Source organism: Chinchilla lanigera, unplaced genomic scaffold (assembly GCF_000276665.1).
Source record: "Chinchilla lanigera isolate Chin_1 unplaced genomic scaffold, ChiLan1.0 scaffold00013, whole genome shotgun sequence".
NCBI classification, from domain to species: domain Eukaryota; kingdom Metazoa; phylum Chordata; class Mammalia; order Rodentia; family Chinchillidae; genus Chinchilla; species Chinchilla lanigera.
Window position 1 is genome coordinate 26097785 of NW_004955414.1, and position 19104 is coordinate 26116888.

The 19104-nt window shown below is 51.5% G+C and overlaps 1 protein-coding gene across 2 annotated transcripts in view; it reads left to right on the forward strand.

The window, feature by feature from the left end:
* The window catches only part of Ampd3 (adenosine monophosphate deaminase 3), a 43257-nt gene extending 24593 nt beyond the window's left edge, over positions 1–18664 (forward strand). For both annotated transcript variants that reach the window (XM_005380277.2, XM_005380278.2), the window contains exons 6-15: positions 905–1034; positions 5177–5371; positions 5753–5884; positions 6430–6593; positions 7258–7384; positions 10237–10400; positions 11553–11673; positions 12823–12996; positions 14925–15035; positions 16172–18664. In XM_005380277.2, the coding sequence (XP_005380334.1) occupies positions 905–1034; positions 5177–5371; positions 5753–5884; positions 6430–6593; positions 7258–7384; positions 10237–10400; positions 11553–11673; positions 12823–12996; positions 14925–15035; positions 16172–16348 (1495 nt within the window). In that variant the 3' untranslated portion in view covers positions 16349–18664. The remainder of the gene's footprint in view (positions 1–904; positions 1035–5176; positions 5372–5752; positions 5885–6429; positions 6594–7257; positions 7385–10236; positions 10401–11552; positions 11674–12822; positions 12997–14924; positions 15036–16171) is intronic.
* Positions 18665–19104: the final 440 nt, after the last annotated feature.

The following is a 19104-nucleotide window of genomic DNA, read 5'->3' on the forward strand; positions in this document are numbered from 1 at the left end:
GGTGTGTTGAGGGGCGGCAGTTGGATCCAGCAATGAGCTCTCACCTTTGCTGGCTGAGAAGACTTCCCCACCTATGATCGCCTTCTCTGGGTTGGTAGAGACCTGGGGCATCAGCCCTACAGAAATTTCTATTCTAACAAATGGCCCCGCATTCCAAGTTTGCCAACAAGGCAAAAAAGTCCTCCTTTGGTCCTGAAGTGCTGAATGGATTTGGGGATACTGAAATCTGGGGACATCCCAAGGTGGGCAGGCCACGCCTGATAATTTGATTGCATTATTGGTGTTCTGGGCAATTGATTTCTGCTTTAAGGAATTAAAGGTGGCTGAGTAGGTGTAGAAAAGAGGAGGAGTGGAAGGAAGGAGATAGTGCATGTTAGCATTGCACAGTGGTGGGACTGTTGGGAGGCTGATACATGAATTTAATGTATCTTAGTCACTTTCAGTCCCAGTGCCTCCCTCTCCCTTTTCTCTTCCCTCCCCTGCCCCATCTCTAAAATCCACTCCCTCATTCCCTGTCATCTGAGGCGGGAGGCTTATTGAGCATCTGTCCTGCTCATAGTCACGGCTGTCACCCTCACTTCAGCCTTGGGCATTACCATCTCAATATTTAATTATGAGATCTGCATTCATAGGAATGGAGGCGCTGCCTAATGAACTAACTGCAGAGAGCTAGAAGCCAAAGAACCAGATGAGGTCCCAAAGTCTCTCTGCATCACCCCGCGTGTGACTGCTCACACGCTGGGCACACAGCGCTGTTAATAAGTTCAGCCAGGACTGGGAGCCTCTCGGCCCTATTTGACCTGACCTTGTCACCCAGAGGTTGCCCCTCCATGCTGGAGGCCTCCAAACTGAGTTGAATGTGACTTCTCCTCACCTGGGGTTTCTCTTCCTCCCCAACCTGCAGGAAAACCTATTGTCACCGGCGACTGAATTTTCTGGAATCCAAGTTCAGTCTTCATGAGATGTTAAATGAAATGTCTGAGTTCAAAGAGTTGAAGAGTAACCCCCACCGAGACTTCTATAACGTGAGAAAGGTGAGTTAGCGGCTAGTGTTTAAGCCACGACCTGACCCGCTCCTGGCACAAGGATGCCCTGAGCCAGTCTGGGGCTGGCGTCCTATGAGAGCACCAGGGCTCCTGGCTACGGGTGGCCCTCCTTGGCCAGAGTATAAAGCACGGTGCCTCTGTGGACTGTGTCTTCTTCCTTTGGAAGTAGGGCACAGCCTGCTCTTTGGTTACGACAGTGGAGCACAGGGCAGGGTAGGGCGTGGGTTATACCTCTTTGGATTTGGGAATTCATGATTGTATATACGTTGGGATCAGGTATAGTTAAAGAAAGGCACCCCACGTGCTCCTATCTCTGTGCCTCTTTTACCCATTGAGTGGCTGAGTGGCACCGGCGCCTCAGCCGGCAGGGGTGGCCAGAGGAACGGTGTGCAGGTTAGCCGGTCACGCCCTCCAGCGTTCCCACTTCCTTCCATGTAGGTAACACACAGCAAGGCATAGGATCAGCACTGAGTGTGGGGCATTGATGGTGAGCAAGAGTCATTTCTGGTCCACAGGAAGTTCCTAGCCTGTTATGTTAGGAATAAGTGTTGCAACACTTTTTGCTTTTGAAGTGGCCCAGCAGGTGGTCCTGGGCTCCCTAGCTGCTCCCTGCCACGATGTGGGAAAGAACTCCGTGTGGGGCTATGGCTCCATTTCACACGTGCTCCTTGGGATCTCCTGTCAGCCTGGGGCTAATGTACTCTCTGGACAGAGGGAGCCTTGACGCCTGTGTGTGACACAGTGGCCTGTTCTCTGGTACCACAGTCAGTCCATAAATAGGTGGCGAGGCAGCGAGATAGACTTGTGCTCACCTCTGGCTACAGTGGAGCTGTGTCCTGTGTGCTGGCTGCCTGACCTCACTCAAAGCCTCTACCGTGGGGAGGACAGTGACTTTCTGAAGTCCAGAGGGGGCGGGGTGGGAGCCTCCCTATTTCTGAGGTGGCTGTTGTGTCACCAAACGCAGAGCAGGCCGGGCTGTGAGAGCAGGAGCTGTGGGATGGCCGTGAGTCTGCGTGGGGCTGGGGGTTATGACCTGTGAGGCCCAGTCTGTAGGATCTGTGGATAAAGACGCACCGTGGTGCTTTTACAAGCCTGCCTTCCTGTTGGGTGGCACATGACATAGCATTCACTCTATTTTTGATCACACGTCATAAGGACACTCATGGAAAGAGGACTTCGAGAGCTGCTTGAGAAAGTGGCAAGAATGATGGGAATAAGTGTACTCAAAAACAACGGGGACTATCTTGAGAATGAATGCTAATGTGTCTTTTACTATAATAAATTCTATTTGTTTTAACTTTCACCCTATTTTTCTGATCACTCCTCATAGAAGGGCTGAGTGTGCCTCCTGCTTGGGAGCTGGGTAGACTTGGGTATCATCCACTTTGGTTAACGTTTCATATCAGTGATAGCAAATAGGTTTCATCTTCTGTGCTAAACTTGACCAGTTGGCTGTGACCTCCCAGACTATTCCAGAAGCTCAGTGAAGAGAGTGCTGTAGTTGTTTACTAACGTTTGCCTCGGGTACGGAAATGGCTGGGGTCAGCTCAGGCCCCGGTCGTGGCCGGCCCTGTTTAGAAGCTCTCATATTTGTTTAGACCTGGGTTGTAGGTGAAAGCAGGTGATGTTGTTTTTTATTGTCTGGTGAACTGAAAACACTGACCTCTGACGACAGCCTCTTTAACTTGTTCCTAAAATAATCACCTCTGAGATCCTGAAGTTTGGATTGGGTGCTTCCAGCGTTGTCCAGTTGGTTTCCTTTTTTATCTTGTGACTCATGGGACAGGCTGAACCCCTGTGGGGTGTCACTGGTGAGCTGGAGGACAGCAGGGGCCCATAATGTGCTAAGTCACGCTGAGGCGGTGGAACAAGGCCGTGTCCAGTGGAGCTAAGCCAGGCTGACCTTCTCCTGTGCGCCCTGTATGAGCTGAGCCCCGTCCTGGAGGCCCCTGAGCCTTGGCACTGTGCCTCGGGTGATGTTTCAGTGTTCCGTGCTTTGGTTCTTTCATTTCTCTGACATCTGGTGGTCAGTCCGTCTTTCTGATAAGAGTAGCAGGATTAACGGCTGGAAGGAGATGAGGGAGTGATTTGGCCTTGGCATATGGCTGGCTGGGATAACACGCACAGAGGCCCAACAGGGCAGATGTCTGCTGTGGCACGACTTGGAGAAGCCCAAGCAGCGGTGGACAGCATTCTCTGGCTTGAGGTCAGCGCCTCCTCACTCCAGGCCTGGCAGAGAGCCTGGTCAGCCAGAGCAGTAACTCCGCGGTGCAAGGAGATTGCTGACAGTACCCTGGCCTGTGAGGCTGCTGCCCTCCCCGGGGGCCTCCGTCAGGCTCCTTGGACTCATGGAAGGGGATCTAGGATTCCCATTGTGACTTCAAGCCACCCCTCAGCTTAGCCAGACATGTATCCTGTCAGTGGAGAGAGAGCTTGAGGAGGATGGGGAGATGGGTGGGGGCTGGTGATGCTAGACCAGCAAGACCCTCGTCCTAAGATGAATGAGACTGTAACGACAAAATCAAGCTGTATAAAAATTCCGTTCTGCCTTCTATGCATGGAGAATGGATTGAACCAGGGCAAGAGACAAAGTGGCAAGATAGCTAAGAGGCCATGTGCGCTCAGGAGTGACAGTGGGGTTTACAAGCACTGTGTGGTTTGGACATCTTCTTGGGAGGTGCCGTTGGTGGGACTGACCGGTGTTGAGGGGGTCGAGAGGGGAAGATGGAGGTGACTCCCAGGTTCCCAGTGTCAGAGTGGGTGTGGGAAACCTTTTCCTGGGATACAGACATTCAGGTTTGGACATAGTAGATTTGAGCCGCTTTTGAGTTACTCACGTGGAGATGTCAAATAGCAGTTGCACGGGCAGTTCTGGAGCTTTGGGCTGACGATAGCCATTTGGGAGCTGGTGTAAAGAAGGAAATTAGGGGCACAGACAGAACAGAGAATGTATATCGAGAGGACAAGAGGGCCCAGGACCATTTGGGAGGTCTGGCGGTGTGAGGAGACTGCAAAGGAGAGAACAGAGAGGCCAGGGGACCATCTGGTGTCACAGGAAGGTAGCATGATATAGAGGCAAGCAGTCCCATGATCGATTCTAAGGTCCTGCAGCTCCTTGCTGGTGCCTTCCTGGAGTGCAGAAGTCCAAGCTCTCACTGCCTTTTTTCAAGGGAGGACTTGCTGTAAGATCCGAGCCCACATGTTGGCTTAGAGTCAGGAGAGCTGCTGCTTCTAGGGTTTGGATGCAAGGGTTTGGTTGAGGTAGAACTGGCTGAGAAGAGTGGGATGTGGCTGCCCTCTCCACTTACCCCTGCCTGGGGTTTTGCTCTGAGAATGCTTTGCGTGTTCCAAAGGGGTCAACAGGAAGAGTGGGGTTTGGTGGGGCGAATGGTGGGCCCTGAGGATTACGTGAGGATGGGGATTTCATGGAAACTATTAGAACCTATTAGTTCATTTAGTTCATTCATGCATGCAGTGATTCACATGATACCTGGTACCAGCCTCTGGAGTAGATGCTGGAGACCTGGGCACATCAGACATGGTCCCTGTCCTTAAGGAGCTCCCAGGATGATGGAGGGGTAGACAGAGCATATTGGAATGGGCAGCAGGACAGACCCAGTAGTGAGAATTGACCAGGTTCTCAGACCGGGCAAGGGAGATTAGATAGTTGTGCTCAAGGTAACAAGACTGGCTTCTACAAGGAAGAGATAGGTGGGGCAGAAGGAGGCATTTCAGGCTGAAGAGAAAGTACAAAGTCTGTACAAAGTTTCAGAGTGTGACGGAGCTTGGTATGCTGAGCACCTCTAAGTGATTTGCCGTGGTTGGAGGATACAGTGAGGCAGTGGCAAGACAAGGTTAAAGTAGCCCCAAATTCCAGGGGCACTGAGCTTTAACCTCGAGGATGCCTTACCTCAGTGATTTGTTAACGGAGTGGCCTGATCCAATGTGCAGCTTGAACCGCTCTCTTGATGCTGTCTGGAGGTGGACAGGACAGCAGGGCTGATGGGAGGGGCCCGGTTCTGAAGTCCAGAGGAGACGTGGGGAGGGCATCCGGGCACCAGAGTATGGAGGGGCTGTAGGGTGCCAGGGAATGCAGCCTCGCTCACAAGCTGCTGGGCACTGTGTTCCAGGTGGACACGCACATCCACGCAGCGGCCTGCATGAACCAGAAACACTTGCTGCGTTTCATCCAGCACACGTACCAGACAGAGCCCGACAGGACTGTGGCAGAGAAGCTGGGCCAGAAGATCACGCTGAGGCAGGTGTTCAACAGCCTGCAAATGGACCCCTACGACCTCACTGTAGATTCTCTGGATGTCCACGCGGTGAGTGAGCTGCTGCTCCTGTGCTTCCAGCAGAAAGCAATGGAATATTATTGAGTCTTGAAAAGGAAGAGTAAAAGATTTATTGGTGGTTGCTTACCGGTCTACTCTCCTGAGTCAGCCATGTTCCTTGCCACGACTCCTTGGAGCATGAGGCCCTTGATACTTCTTCATAGCGGGCCTCACCAAAAGGCCCTGTGGCTGGCTGTGGAAGGATATGTGGTTCTGGCCCTCGGGCATTTCCAAGACTGCATGTAAGAAACCACTTGGAAGACATCTTTCAGGGTGGCCACACAAAGGCCACCTTGTAAGACCAGGAGAAGAGAATGTGGGTGGTGGCCACAGACCGAGGTGGTGACCTGGCTGGTGGTCTCCTTCCCCCAGGACCGGCAGACGTTCCATCGCTTTGACAAGTTCAACTCGAAATACAACCCTGTGGGGGCCAGTGAGCTCCGGGACCTGTATTTAAAAACTGAAAACTACCTGGGAGGAGAGTACTTTGCTCGGATGGTCAAGGTGAGTGAGCTCTTAGCCGCTCCCAGGCCACTTCAGGTGCCTGCTGTTAGAGGGTGGGGACCCAGCATGGCCCCCTGTCCCCTCCCCTCCCAAATCCCTCTCTGTCTACCAGCCAGCTCAGGCAAGTCCTGAGGTGCCCTGGTGCCCATACCCTGGCCCCGGCTGCCTGCTGCGGCCGAGCACAGGCAAGTGAGTGCAGTGGGTTCCGACTGCAGGCACGAGAGGGGAGGGTACCCACCTGGGTAGAGTCTGCAGCTCCCTGGGGCTGTGCCCCGACAGCAGCCTGAACTTGGCTGGAGGCAGGCTGGCTCTGTGTGCAGATGCTGTACGGCCTGGCCTGATTGTGCAGCGTGGTGGTGCAGGAGGGTGCAGATGAGCCTTTCCCCTAGCGGGGAGCCTTGGCTGGGGAGTGAGTGCTTGAGTGGCAGCCAGCAGCTCAGGGATTTAGAGCAGCCGCCCGTGTGGGGTGCAGGTGGCCGAGGGAGCCAGGGACCCAGCTGGGGGCAGGGGTCCGGGCTGACTCTGTTGCTTCTTCTTGGTGCCAGGAGGTGGCCCAGGAGCTGGAGGAGAGCAAGTACCAGTACTCAGAGCCGCGGCTGTCCATCTACGGCCGCAGCCCAGAGGAGTGGCGAAACCTGGCCCGCTGGTTCATCCAGCACAAGGTCTACTCGCCCAACATGCGCTGGGTCATCCAGGTGCCCCGGATCTAGTGAGTGAGGCACTTGGTGACTGCCCAGGCCCTCTGGGGACAGCAACATGGGCTGCTTGGGCTCCTGAGTCTGCACCTTGGAAGGGTGGGGCTTGTTCTGGGAACTGTTAGGTCTCTCCTCCCCAGAGGAGTGTTTGGCAAAGATGTCCTCATGACAATCATACTCTTGTTCCTCAAAGAATATATATGTACCAAGGCCTTAGGGGAGCCCCCTCCCCACCTTCTCACTGAGGGTTTGCATGAGCCCCTGGTGGCCTGGTAGTGTTGCACGTTGCTGACGTCTCCCTGGCATCACTCAGAGCGCTTCATTCCTCTCCTGGTAGTCTGGGCATGGGGCTGGGGGAGCTGAGCTGAGAGGCACAGTCCAGATCACTGGGACATTTGAGGACTCCTCTCTTGGACTTGTCCAGCCTGAATCCCATCATTCCACTCCCGAATGGCCCCGGGCTCGGGACAGTGCCCTGCTGTGGGTGGGCAGGCGTTGAGTTTGCCAGTCGCTGCCTGGTACTGCAGAACATGCAGGCAGAGGAGGAGAAAGGCCGAGTCTGATTCAGTCTGAGGCCTTCACCGGGAGGCGGGCTGCCGAGGAAGTGGCGGGGGCCGATCTCTGACAGGTCAAGGGGACTGTGAGGCCCTCCTGAAGACAAGTCTCTGCTTCCCCTAGTGACATATTTAAGTCAAAGAAGCTGCTGCCAAGCTTTGGGAAGATGCTGGAGAACATCTTCCTGCCCCTCTTCAAGGCCACAATCAACCCCCAAGATCACCGGGAGCTTCATCTCTTCCTCAAATATGTAAGCGTGGATGGCATTCAGAACAAGCCACTATGGCAGAGGATGGGCACATTCCCCATGGGGTTGGTCACATTTCCTCCCTGTCCGTACTATGGCTCCCCTTCTCAGTTCCTGTCTCCTCCCTGCCCCAGACATGGAGCTGGCAGCCCCCAGGAACCTGACTTTGTGAAGGAAGGGGGCCTTCCCCGAAGGGGACATCGCCCTCTCCCAGAGGCAGCCCTGGGTGCGGGTGATGGTGCTCCTGGGCCAGGCTGTCTCCCAGCTGGGAAGGGGAGTCAGGCCGAGGACTGAGAGTCAGTTCCTGCCCGGGAAACAGCAGAAGGGAATCAGCAGAAGAGAATCCTGCCCCAGGCAGCACTGAGCCGCTGCTGGGCACTTAGAAATGCAGGCTTTTCAGCTCCTCCGCTTTTCCCCGGAGCGCAAATCCTCACACTGTGTTTGATTTGGTGCAGTAAGCCCCACGGCATGTTCTCTTCCGTGTCTGGGTAGTTATAGGACGGAAGAAGGCAAGGGGAGAGACTTAGGAGAAAGAGAGGAAGGAAGGGGAAGGCCCCTCCCTCTGGATGCCCAGAACACAGGGGACATCGGAAGGGGAAGCATTCAGGACAGGATGACCTCCCCAGGGAGGAGCCCTGGGGAGAGGGGCCTTTGAGTCTGGGTGTGTCGGGGCTGCTGGGAAAGTTATGGACAAGCTGAGGGACGTGACTGAATTTATGTGTTAGAGAAGTGTGCTCGAGCTGTTGTTCAGAAGCAGAGGGTGACTGCAGGGGGGGAGACACAGGATGAAAGGCAGGGGACGCTCCAGCCCTGGGGACATGCTGGGTGTTGAATCACTGGTAACAGCTTGCATCTGCCAGTGCTTGCTGCCTGGCCAGCTGTACGCTGCCCCCGGTATCACTTCATCCTCACAGTTACACCACCCATGTCCCCATCTCACTGTCAGCAGAGCAGCCCTGTGTGGTGCTTTATCCCTGAGCGGTGGTGGCGAGCCTATGGCATGCGTGCCACAGTGGCTGTTTGTATTAAAAGCCCTAAAAGGTTCCCCATCATTGTCCTAGAGGTTGTGGGGTGGGTCCCCAGGGATTTTCCCCTTTAATCCTCACCACAACCCCGTGAAGCCACTAGCTCCAGGTTCCCACTGCAGGAAATTAAACAGAGAGGTCCTAAAACTAGAAGGTGGCAGAACTGGAATCCGTGCACCGCCTCCAGGGGTGGTGGGCCTGTGCAGGGCAGGGCAGGGCAGGGCAGGGCAGGGCAGGGCTCTGGGAGGAGATGGGCTTGTGAGGAAGGGCTGTGGAGACCCTACATGGCCTGGGCAGGGACTGGAGGAGTCCAGGGTGCCTCAGGTGCCTGGTTTTGTAGGAGGGTGGATTCTGCACCCCAAGCAAGCCTGACCATTGTGGGGAAGAACAGGATTGGTCAGAGTTGGGACAGGGAGAAGGAAAGGAGAAGGGGGAGGAGGGAAAGGATGGGGGGGAAAGGACCAGGAGGAGGTTGGGGCCCACAAGGGATGCAGGGGCGAAGCCCTGCCTTGGTTGCCTGACCTGGGGAGAGGGGCTGGCCTTATCCTTTGTCCAGGCCCCAGAGCGCTCTGGCGGTGTACGGGGTTAGTGAGCAGATCAGAGCTTGAGGTCCTTCCCACTTAGAGTCACAGTGAGGACCCTGTTGTTTCCTGAACACAGCTCTGTGGCAGGAAGATTCTGGAAGGACCCTTGTGTTTCCCATTCTTTTGGGCCCTCTCACCCGCGTAGGAACTGAGAGGCTGGCAGACCGGCTCTGGCCTGGGATCCGGCCTGGGAGTCCCTGTCCCCAGTTGGGGCTGGCTGTGGAGTGAGGTGGACAGTCTTTTTCCTCTCTGGGGTTCGGGGATTCCTTCCCAAAACACTTATGTGTCTGAGCAAGAGGAGGGAGACCCGTTCACAAAGCCCCTGGTCCTGGCGCAAAGCTGTGTCCTCGTAGGTGACTCTTGGTCGAGCTCTGCTTCTAGGGTTATCACAAGGCTCTGGGAGCCCAGCCTGGAGACTGGAGGTGGGGGAGCCTCTGGGGTTATGGATGGGTAACCCTAGAGTACGGACACAGGTCTAACTACAGTGGAAGGGAAGTTTCCTGAGGCTCCTCTGACCTGCCTGAGTGTCACTTCCCATAAGGACGCAGCGCTGTAACTGGGAACCCTGGCTCAGCCTGGCCAGGGCCCTCTGGGTCTGTTTGTGAGGCATCCAGCTGGTGTCTTGAGGCCATACCTGGACATGTCCCAAGGTGTCCTCCACCTATAGCCCCAAAGGGCAGGCCCAGAGCCTGGGTGTCTTACTTGGGCGACTTCCTTAATCACTTAGGCCCTGTTTTGTACAACTATCAAATGAGGTTCACAGGCCCCCTCCCCCATAGCGTGGCTCAGAGCTTTGAATTAGCTGGCGTGTGTGAAGGGCTTCAGGCAGGGCCTGGTGTGTAGGTGCATGACATGTAGTAGGTCCCCTCCCCTGTCACAGTTTGTCACTGCTGCTACAGGCAATGGCCACTGTCCCTTGCAGTGCTGGCTTCCAGGGCACAGTAGAGGGACAGGCAGTGGATATAGCTGCCTCTTTCTGGTCCAGTCTAAATTCTCCCGTGGTCACCACTGCCTCACAGGGGCTGGGCATTCTCCAGCATGGCCTTCTGGGTACCTTGGGAAGCTCGAGGGCACAGAGTGTGCTCCGGTACCTGGGAGGAACGTGGCCTCAGCCAGATGCCAGGCCCAGCTGAAATGCAACCCGAAAGGCCTGGGCGGCTCAGCTCTGAGCCAGCGGATGCGGAGCTGAGCCTGAGTGCTGGCTTCCCGCCTTGCCTTGGTGCTCAGGACCTTCTCTCCTGCCCAGGTGACGGGCTTCGACAGTGTGGATGACGAGTCCAAGCACAGTGACCACATGTTCTCGGACAAGAGCCCCAGCCCAAACAACTGGACCAGCGAACAGAACCCTCCCTACAGCTACTACCTGTACTACATGTACGCCAACATCATGGTGCTCAACAACCTGCGCAGGTGCGTGAGCCGGCCCCTCGCAGGAGCCTGCATTCGCGTGCGATCCGTGTGTCTGTGTACACTTTAGCCAACACGCATGTCCATGTGTCTGCAGGGACACTCCCTAAGGGACTCCACAAGCACGTCCCACGATCGCACACACACACAGGCATGCCTGCTACAACACACATGCCAGTATGGACATGGATTATATGTATAATGAAGTACATACCAAACATGCACACACATGTTCATATGTACACATCGCCAGCACACCTCTGTGTGTACCCGTACCTCTCTGAGACAGTAGAAACAGGACATGCCAGTACATGCATGTTCACTCACCGCCACACCAACAATGGGCGCGCATCCATTTATGCTCTCAGCAGATCATTGCAGCTGCCGTGTGATAGGCACAGTCCTAGGCTCTGGGCAGATAGGCGGGAGGAAAACAGCCTGTCCGTGGATGCCTCATGGATGGTCTTATACGTATGGGCGCCCACACACAGAAAGAGGTGTGCGCGCCCAGGGGCTGGGTGCCCAGAGCCACAGGACACGGAACCTTCCCCTCTCTATGTAAGTCTTGCCCCCTCTTCCCCTGCTGGGTCCGGGGCCTCATTAGCATGGGGCCATGATAGAAAGGAGAGGCCTCGTATTAGGGTAGTGACAGTCCTGGGCTGAGCTTTTGGGGGTGAGGGTTCTAGTTCTAGTTGCCAGTGACCTGCTCAGTGGATCTGAACATAGACTTCACTCTCTAGGCCTTGGTTTGCCCAATTTTTTTTTCCTGGTACCAGGAATTGAACTCACGACCTTGCACTTGCCAGGCAGGTGCTGTGCCACTGAGCTAAATCCCCAGCCCCTGGTTTGCCCAATTTTGTAACAAAGAAATTGAACGTGGTTTCTCATAGTGTTTCCTGCCCTGGAGCTCTGAATGGGGACCCAAGGCCTGGTGAGGCCAGGCCAGGCTCTCTTTCTACCACTGGCCCTTCTCTGCCCTCAGAGGTCATGTCCGTTGGCTCCAGCATGGACCTCTGCATTTCAGGAAGGGTCATCTCCGGAGTGTGCCGGCCATGCCATTGGTGACTGTCTTTCCAGGAGTGGGCCCTGGGCTGTGGTGTGGGCCCCAGGCAGGGTGAACCAGGGTGCTCCTGACCCAGAGCCTTCCTCCTCCAGGGAACGAGGCCTGAGCACGTTCCTGTTCCGGCCTCACTGTGGGGAGGCTGGCTCCATCACTCACCTGGTGTCTGCCTTCCTCACCGCCGACAACATTTCCCATGGGCTGCTCCTCAAGAAGGTAAGCGGCCACTCACAGGAGCCTGCCCTGCCCCACCCCAGGGACCGTGCTACCCTGGGCTCCCTGGGGCTCCTGCCCCACCCCTGAGAGCTCTGGCCAGTGATACGAGAGGGCTAGGGCTATTTTCTGGACTGGTCTGTTTGTAGTCATCTTGTTTGCCTTTTTAATTATGAAAGTAATATACCCAAACACGTCCCAATCTAGATTTTCCAAAAAAAATGGAGAAATGAAAAAAAAAAAGAAAAACTCTGACTGCTGTTACCTTATAGAATCAACTCTATTAGCTTTTTAGTATTTCCAACTCCTGTCCTTTATCCACACCATGTTTTAATCTACTTACAATAAACACAGAATTTCGGTTCCTACTTTGTCCCTTGACATTGTATAACAAGCTTTTTTCTGTGCTGCATGTAATACGTAAATTCCTTGCTCTGCAGGCCTTTGGATGAACCATTGGCCACTTGGTCTATAATTGGCTCCACTAGTTCCCAGTGGTGGACACACAGCGGCCATCGGGCTTTTCCCATGTAAATGTGCTGCCATGAGCTCTGGACTCTCGCTCGGGCTTCCCATATTTTGGGCCATTGCCATAGGAGTGCAATTTGCTCACAGTGCTCCCCGTCCCGACCCTTGCAGGTCAGGCTCATGTCACATTTTGGTGTGGCGTATGCGCTCATCAGAAAACAACTGTAGCCTGGCCAGGTCCAGCCCTGCCCAGCCTTCGGGGTACATCTCCGAGGGGCTGGAGTGTTTACAGACCCGGTCGGGAGGTTTACAGTCAGAGCAACAAAGCCACCCACGTGGGGCGTCTGGAGGCCTGAGCGCAGTGGGTCAGGGCCCGGGAAGGGGAGATGAAGATGCTGATCGAAGGCACTGCCCTCCTGCCCCAAGCAGCGCCTCTCCTCCGGAGCCAGGAACCGGCACTTCAGACAGTGGGGAGAAGAACCAGGGCCTGAGGGCTGGCTTGTGACATAGGAATGAGAGAAACGGGGTCAGAGAGGGAAAGACAGTGTGTGAGTCAGGGAGTTGTGGCTTTGGGGAGCTCAGGCTTGCTTGGTGCAGAGCCAGCCCGAACCCTGCTTTCCACTGATAAAAGTCTGTCCTGTCCCTCCCTGCATACGTCACACGAGTTTGGCGGTTCTTTTGCAGAGTCCAGTGCTGCAGTACCTCTACTACCTTGCCCAGATCCCCATCGCCATGTCTCCTCTTAGCAACAACAGCCTTTTCCTGGAGTATTCCAAGAACCCCCTGCGGGAATTCCTGCACAAGGGGCTGCACATCTCGCTCTCCACCGATGACCCCATGCAGTTCCACTACACCAAGGTGAGGGCTCCGGGCCCTGGTGTCCCAGCGGCCTTGGGCCGATCCTGTTGTCCCACCACGGGGACCTACGCCAGGGGCTCAGTTTGGCTTTTGGGGTGGGGTGGGTGGCACAGTAGAGGCAAAGGCTGAGTTCTTCTAGGCCTCCTTGAACCCTGGAAGGCACAATTGGATTTCTTTGTGTTTCTCTGTTCCCTCTTCCTTTGAAATTTAGTTTTTCTGTAACCTTGGTAAAGTTATTGGCCCTCTCTATATTGAATTCCTCTTCATCTGTAAAATGGGCATATCATTGTCTCTACCTTCCTGTGGAGATTAAGATAGTGAATTCAAGTCTAATAGAAGAGAGTCTAATACATAGCATGTGTTAAAAATATTAGGTGCTTTTCGTTGTACTAGGATTATTGTTGCACTTTAGACCTCTGGGAAGATAGAGGGAAATGTGATGTCATGCATGGGAACCGGCCACCAGTGTGCCTAGCACATTTTGATGGTGCTGACCAAACCAACCGCTGATTAGCAAAATGCAAGCATCTGTAGTGTTTTAGGGCAGAGCTTCTCTAGCCTTTTAATTTCTGGACCTCTTTACACTCTGGAAGAACTGAAGCCCTATGTGAGCTGTATCGATTGCTAGAAACTGATGAAAAACATTTAAAACATTAGCTCATTGAAAAATAGCAGTAATGGACTCGTTATATAAATAGCAATTTTTGGGAAAATAAACCATTTGCCAGAACAAAAATATCAAGGAGAGTGGCATTGTTTTGCAACTCTGCAAATCTCTTTAATGTCTTACTTAATAGAAGACAGCTGGATTCCCATATCTACTTCTGCATTCAATTTGTTGTTTTTATCAAAGTTTGTGAAAATTACCTTGCACCACCAAGATACATAGTTGGCAAAGGGAGGACCTTTCAAAAGGTCTTTAGTTGCCAGAGGTCCTTGGACCATACTTTGAAAATCACTGGTCTAGCGGACAGAGGCAATAGGTTAGGTGGGTTAAGAGATCATAGAAGGGTTAGTGCTTCATGGCAGCTATTTCATATCCCAGGAGATAAAGTAGGACCTGCTCAAACCCAGTCCTATCTCCCCACTTGTGTTAGGATCACTTCTCATTTAATGTTCTCTGCTCTGAGTACTTTACTCATACTAACTTTTACTTTGGGGCAATCTTAAGAAAATGGTATTGCATAAAAAGCAAAACTGAAGAACAAGTAGTATTAAAAATGCATCTGACTAGAGAGGTGTTGAGTGTAGTTTTGTAAGAGGCCATGGATGTGACCGAGCACCTCCCTTGGGCCCAGCAGACAAACCAACATGAATTTCAGTCAGAGTAACTGCGCTCTGGTTGCTTACAGGGGACCCTGGAACCAAGGAACTAAGTAAGCTGTAAACAATGAACCAGTTCAACTGTAACCAGTTGACTAAGCTGTAACAAATGAAGTTGTTGTCTGTGGCTTGCTTTTGATTTTCTCTAACACAGTGTTGATTGGACTTCTCAGAGTCTGCTCTTGGTAGAGGAGCTACTCTCTTCAGGAGTCATTCTTTTTCCCCTTAATAAACTATTAAACTAGTCTAGGAAACTTTCCTTTCACAGAGACAGTCACAGGAGAGCAAAGCCTGGGATCTCTCCGGTAACCAGCACTGGGTTTTGAACATGATAGGCTCAGTCCTGCTCAACAAACAAACGCAGAGGTGTTCTTTTAATTTTGTTTGGTGACCTGCAGTTACACAGTTTTACACACACACACACACACACACACACACACACACACGGAGTTTGGAATATAAAGTGTGATCTTGTTAGATGATTGAGGCTCCAGTTGGTAAGGAAAGATGAAATCTGCAGTGCCCGTTGGTTTTAGTTTTGGAAACACATGCAGTGTTGCCATGGACGCTGCCGTCTCACCCGTGTCCTCTGGGGCGGGATCTAGGAAGCGCTCATGGAGGAATACGCCATCGCTGCGCAAGTGTGGAAGCTGAGCACGTGCGACCTGTGCGAGATCGCCAGGAACAGCGTGCTGCAGAGCGGCCTCTCGCATCAGGTACGGTGTGTGATGGGCTGTCGCTGTCCCTCGCCTTTCAGTAAACGGGGAGAGAAGCTACTGTGTGCTCGGTGCCTTCAGGGCACTGGGGGTCTGTGACAAACAGAACAGGGTCTCTGGTGCAGTGACACTCAGGCCTGGCCGCTTCTTCACCCTTCCTAGACCCGCTTGGAGTGGCCTTCCCTCACTAAAACAGCCTCACTTGCCATCATCTTCTACTGCTTCACTCGTTTTTCTTCACAACCCTTCTTACCACTGACATTAACATCATAACGTGCATTTCCGTAAGAACCAGGGCTCCTTCCATGTTAGCTCCTCAGGCCCCAGAAGAGAGGCCTGGCACACAGCAGGCACTCAGTACTTCTGCGATAGATGACTACCTTTTAGATTGGATTAAAAAAAACCCCAGGGATGGGCCCTGGGAGCCAGTTGCATCTGTGCAGCCTGCTGCGCGATTCTGCTGTGGAGCCCGCACTGAGAACTGTGCTCTGGATGGTATCTGAGGTCCCTGGCGGCAACCTTGGATGTCACTGGTACAGGAAGAGGTGCCGTTAGGTGCTGCCCTTGTGATGATGATTGGGGAAAGAGTTAACCAATTTATGCCAAGGAATGTAACTTTTTGAAATTTTTGTATGGGAGTCATCTATGTTACCTAGAAATTCAAGGAGCAAGCATTTGAGGAGAAAAAAAATTATGTTGCATTGTTATGAATGCTTCAAAAATAGAACAGTAGCTATTGAGGGTGAAAGGCTCAGGTTGTGTATGAGTTGTTCCTGGGATCGGCTCCCCCCAGACACACCTGTCTGCCCTGGTTGCCTCCCAGAATGTTTGGAGGAGCCTCAACTTCACCTTACCTTCTTCATCTCTGGGAGCTCCTGCAGTTCTTTCCTTTCTGATCAAGGAAATCACAGGCATAAAGGGAATGACTGGGGGACAGGGTGCCATTCTCAAGGACATAGAGGCTGGAAGGGATTTTAAGAGTCCTGGGGGGAGATGTTCTGATTGAGGATCTGCTTCAGGCGGGGGGGGGGGGGGGGGCTACTCTGTGTGCTGTGGATAATGTCAAAGCTGCTGGCGTGGATAAAGAAAGTGGGTCGAGGGTATATTGGTTCATTGGTATTTCTCTTGATCCACAGGAGAAGCAGAGGTTTCTGGGAAAGCATTACTACAAAGAAGGACCTGAGGGGAATGATATCCGAAGGACGAATGTGGCGCAGATCCGGATGGCATTCCGACACGAGACTCTATGCAACGAGCTCAGCTTCCTGTCTGATGCCTTGAAATCGGAAGAGATCACAGCCTTGGACAACTAGGTCCAGCAGGGAAATCCCATCTTAACTTTTTGGTTTCATTTCAGGCCTGCTGGGCGACTGTGGTCAAGATACCAAACAGAGGGTTTCCTCTATGAAGAGGACACCTCTGAAAGAATTTCAGACTTGAGATTTTGGCCGCACTGTTCCCTTGAAGCCTGAACGTGCTCACCTGTGTTAGTATTTCTGAGTAAGGGCTGGTGGCTTCTCCGTGGTGACCTGGGAGCTGGCACTTGTCTGTACTCGTTCCTAATCTTCCACATGCTTCTCTTGTAACTGCCAGTGCCTGAATAGTTGGGGCCAGGATTTTTCCGTGGTCAAATGCCAAAAACCATGAGGTGTTAGGGTTTTCTGCCACGCTCCTTCGTGTATGCCCTGCAGGCGAACTGGTAGATGTTCATTTCAGCCTCCGGCTGGCTGGATGCCTTAAATAAAATCAACTTCAAAGCTCCCTTTCATAAAGGGGCTATTTTGTGAGAAAATAGGAGACCCCTTCTTGATAGTTTGTTTAGGAATTTCTTAACCTGTTTAGCCCTCCTTGGTCCTTTCTAGTAGGAAGCCCTGTGTATTCATGAACATAGTCACTCCTGTTCTGTTGGCTTCCTTGTCCCGAAAGCGAGGGTGCGGACTAGACCAGTGTTTTCAGATGTACTGTGAATCCCCTCATGGGCCACTCCAGGGCTGGGGAAGAAGCAGTGAGGTTTTGGCGGCTGTCAAAGTGACTCTGCTTTCATCAGTTTTACCTTAGGCCTGCTAAGGATTTTCCACTTGAACCAAGGGCTTTGAAAAGCACAGGACCAGGAGATCTCTGTTCCTTTTGGCTATAAATATTCTGTTTGTAGCCCAATCATCATTTACCCGAGGTGAGGCCAGTGAAGTGAAATTTGCCAACGGTCACCCTGCTAGTAACAGGACTAGAACTAGGTCCAGCAGGCCTCACCAATGTTAGTTTTTTTAAACCACTATAACCTAGCACAGTTTTGTTAAAGGCAAAATTTCTCCCTTACCTAAAATGAAGACTTCTTCAGATGATACAGTGGTCCCAAGGGCCAGGTAGAAAGCATTTTTAAAAGACCAATCTGCAGTTAAGCTTTATCAATGTTACTTTTCATCTGTGTTACTAGTGCCTAGTACATAGTAGGTGCTCAAATGCATATGGAATAAATGAATTTCTCTTTTGGCAACTTTTTAAGGATATATACACTGATTACTCAACAAGCTACTCAAGGACCTTTCTAAATATTTGTGGGCAAATTCAGACTGTAGGAAGTCTTTTTGAATAATTGTAAAGTTAATGGAAGCCAATTTTTGCCTGGGAACATGCTTCCTTCATTTTAGATTGTCTTGCCATGTGACTATGCCTGCCCATCCAGTGGTCACTTTAGTGTATGGAACAATTAATGTAACCTTTTTACTTGGCAAATATATACATTATCTTATAGCCAATTATGAAATTGATGAAAGCCAGTCATTATCTTAGGGTTTTTTTTTTTTTTTTTGGTGTCAGGAATCGAACTCAGCACCTTGCACTTCCCAGGCAGGCACTGTGACACTGAGCTAGATCACCGGCCCCTCATTATTTTTGAAATTCCTCCAGTTGAATACATTTGCCCTAACATAGCAAGTACTGTATAGTTTTTCATTGTTATTTTATCAATATCAAGTATTTTTTTAAATTATTAAATAAAGTGTCAGGACTGTGATTCAATAATTTAACACTATTTCAAGTTAATATTTAAAGGACATGTTTGTTTTTTAAAACTGGACATAATGAAAAGCTATCAGTCACTTTATTTTTTTACTGAGACATGGACGACATTCACTAGTGAAGCTCACTAGACCTGGGAGGTAACCTTTGCTCTTTCTCTTCTAGCCTGTTACTGTTTGTCAGTGCAGCCACTCATCTTTTCCTTTTCCCGGGGTATTATTGTAGCCCATTCACTCAACACGTGTTGGCTTTACCTGTCCTGCAAGCTTTCCAGACGTCTTTTTCTAGAGCACTTTGTATTTTTATTCCATCATTGCACTTAACTCGTCTTTTCAGGGTGAAACCCTACTTTCCTTTGTGTTCACCCCTGGAATCAAAGGCAGGGGTATACTGTGCTCAGGTTTCTAAAGGAATGGTTCTGGAGGCAGTGTTGTCCCACACCTATTCTAAAGGTTTCAGTTTGCTTCATGTTACTTCAAATTGTATTGTCAAAATGATCACTATCATTACTCTTTGCCCGGTGAACACAAATTTCAGCTTCTGGGTTGATATTTATTGAGATCTGTTCTGGCCTTTACTGTGTCCTGGATTAAAGCAGAGTCGAAAGTATATACTTCTGGCTTCTTCTTTATTTGCACTGTGCAGGTGAAACAATATCATCTTTTTCTGGGTTTGTAAACACAAGGGAAAGTGATGTGTTGGTGATTATTCCTATAAAGAGTAAGTGTAACTCCTACACAAAAGCAACACAAATCACATATAATTTCCTGCAAGTTTTGTACCCTCAGTCTCTAAGGAGTAGTGGGTGACAGATAAGACTATAAATATCTTACAAAATTATCAAAATGTCTGAGAAGGTGTTTGTCTTTGATACCAGAATTTCTCCATAATACTGTATAATCATGATACACATCAGTAAATTTAATTATAAGCTGACTCTTCCTTTTGGAAGTCTTTCCTCTACTCAGTATGATTCTGATGCTTCTCTAATACACTTCTAATATCCTGAAAAGGATTTTACAAGGTAAACACCCAACTACCGTAAGGTAGT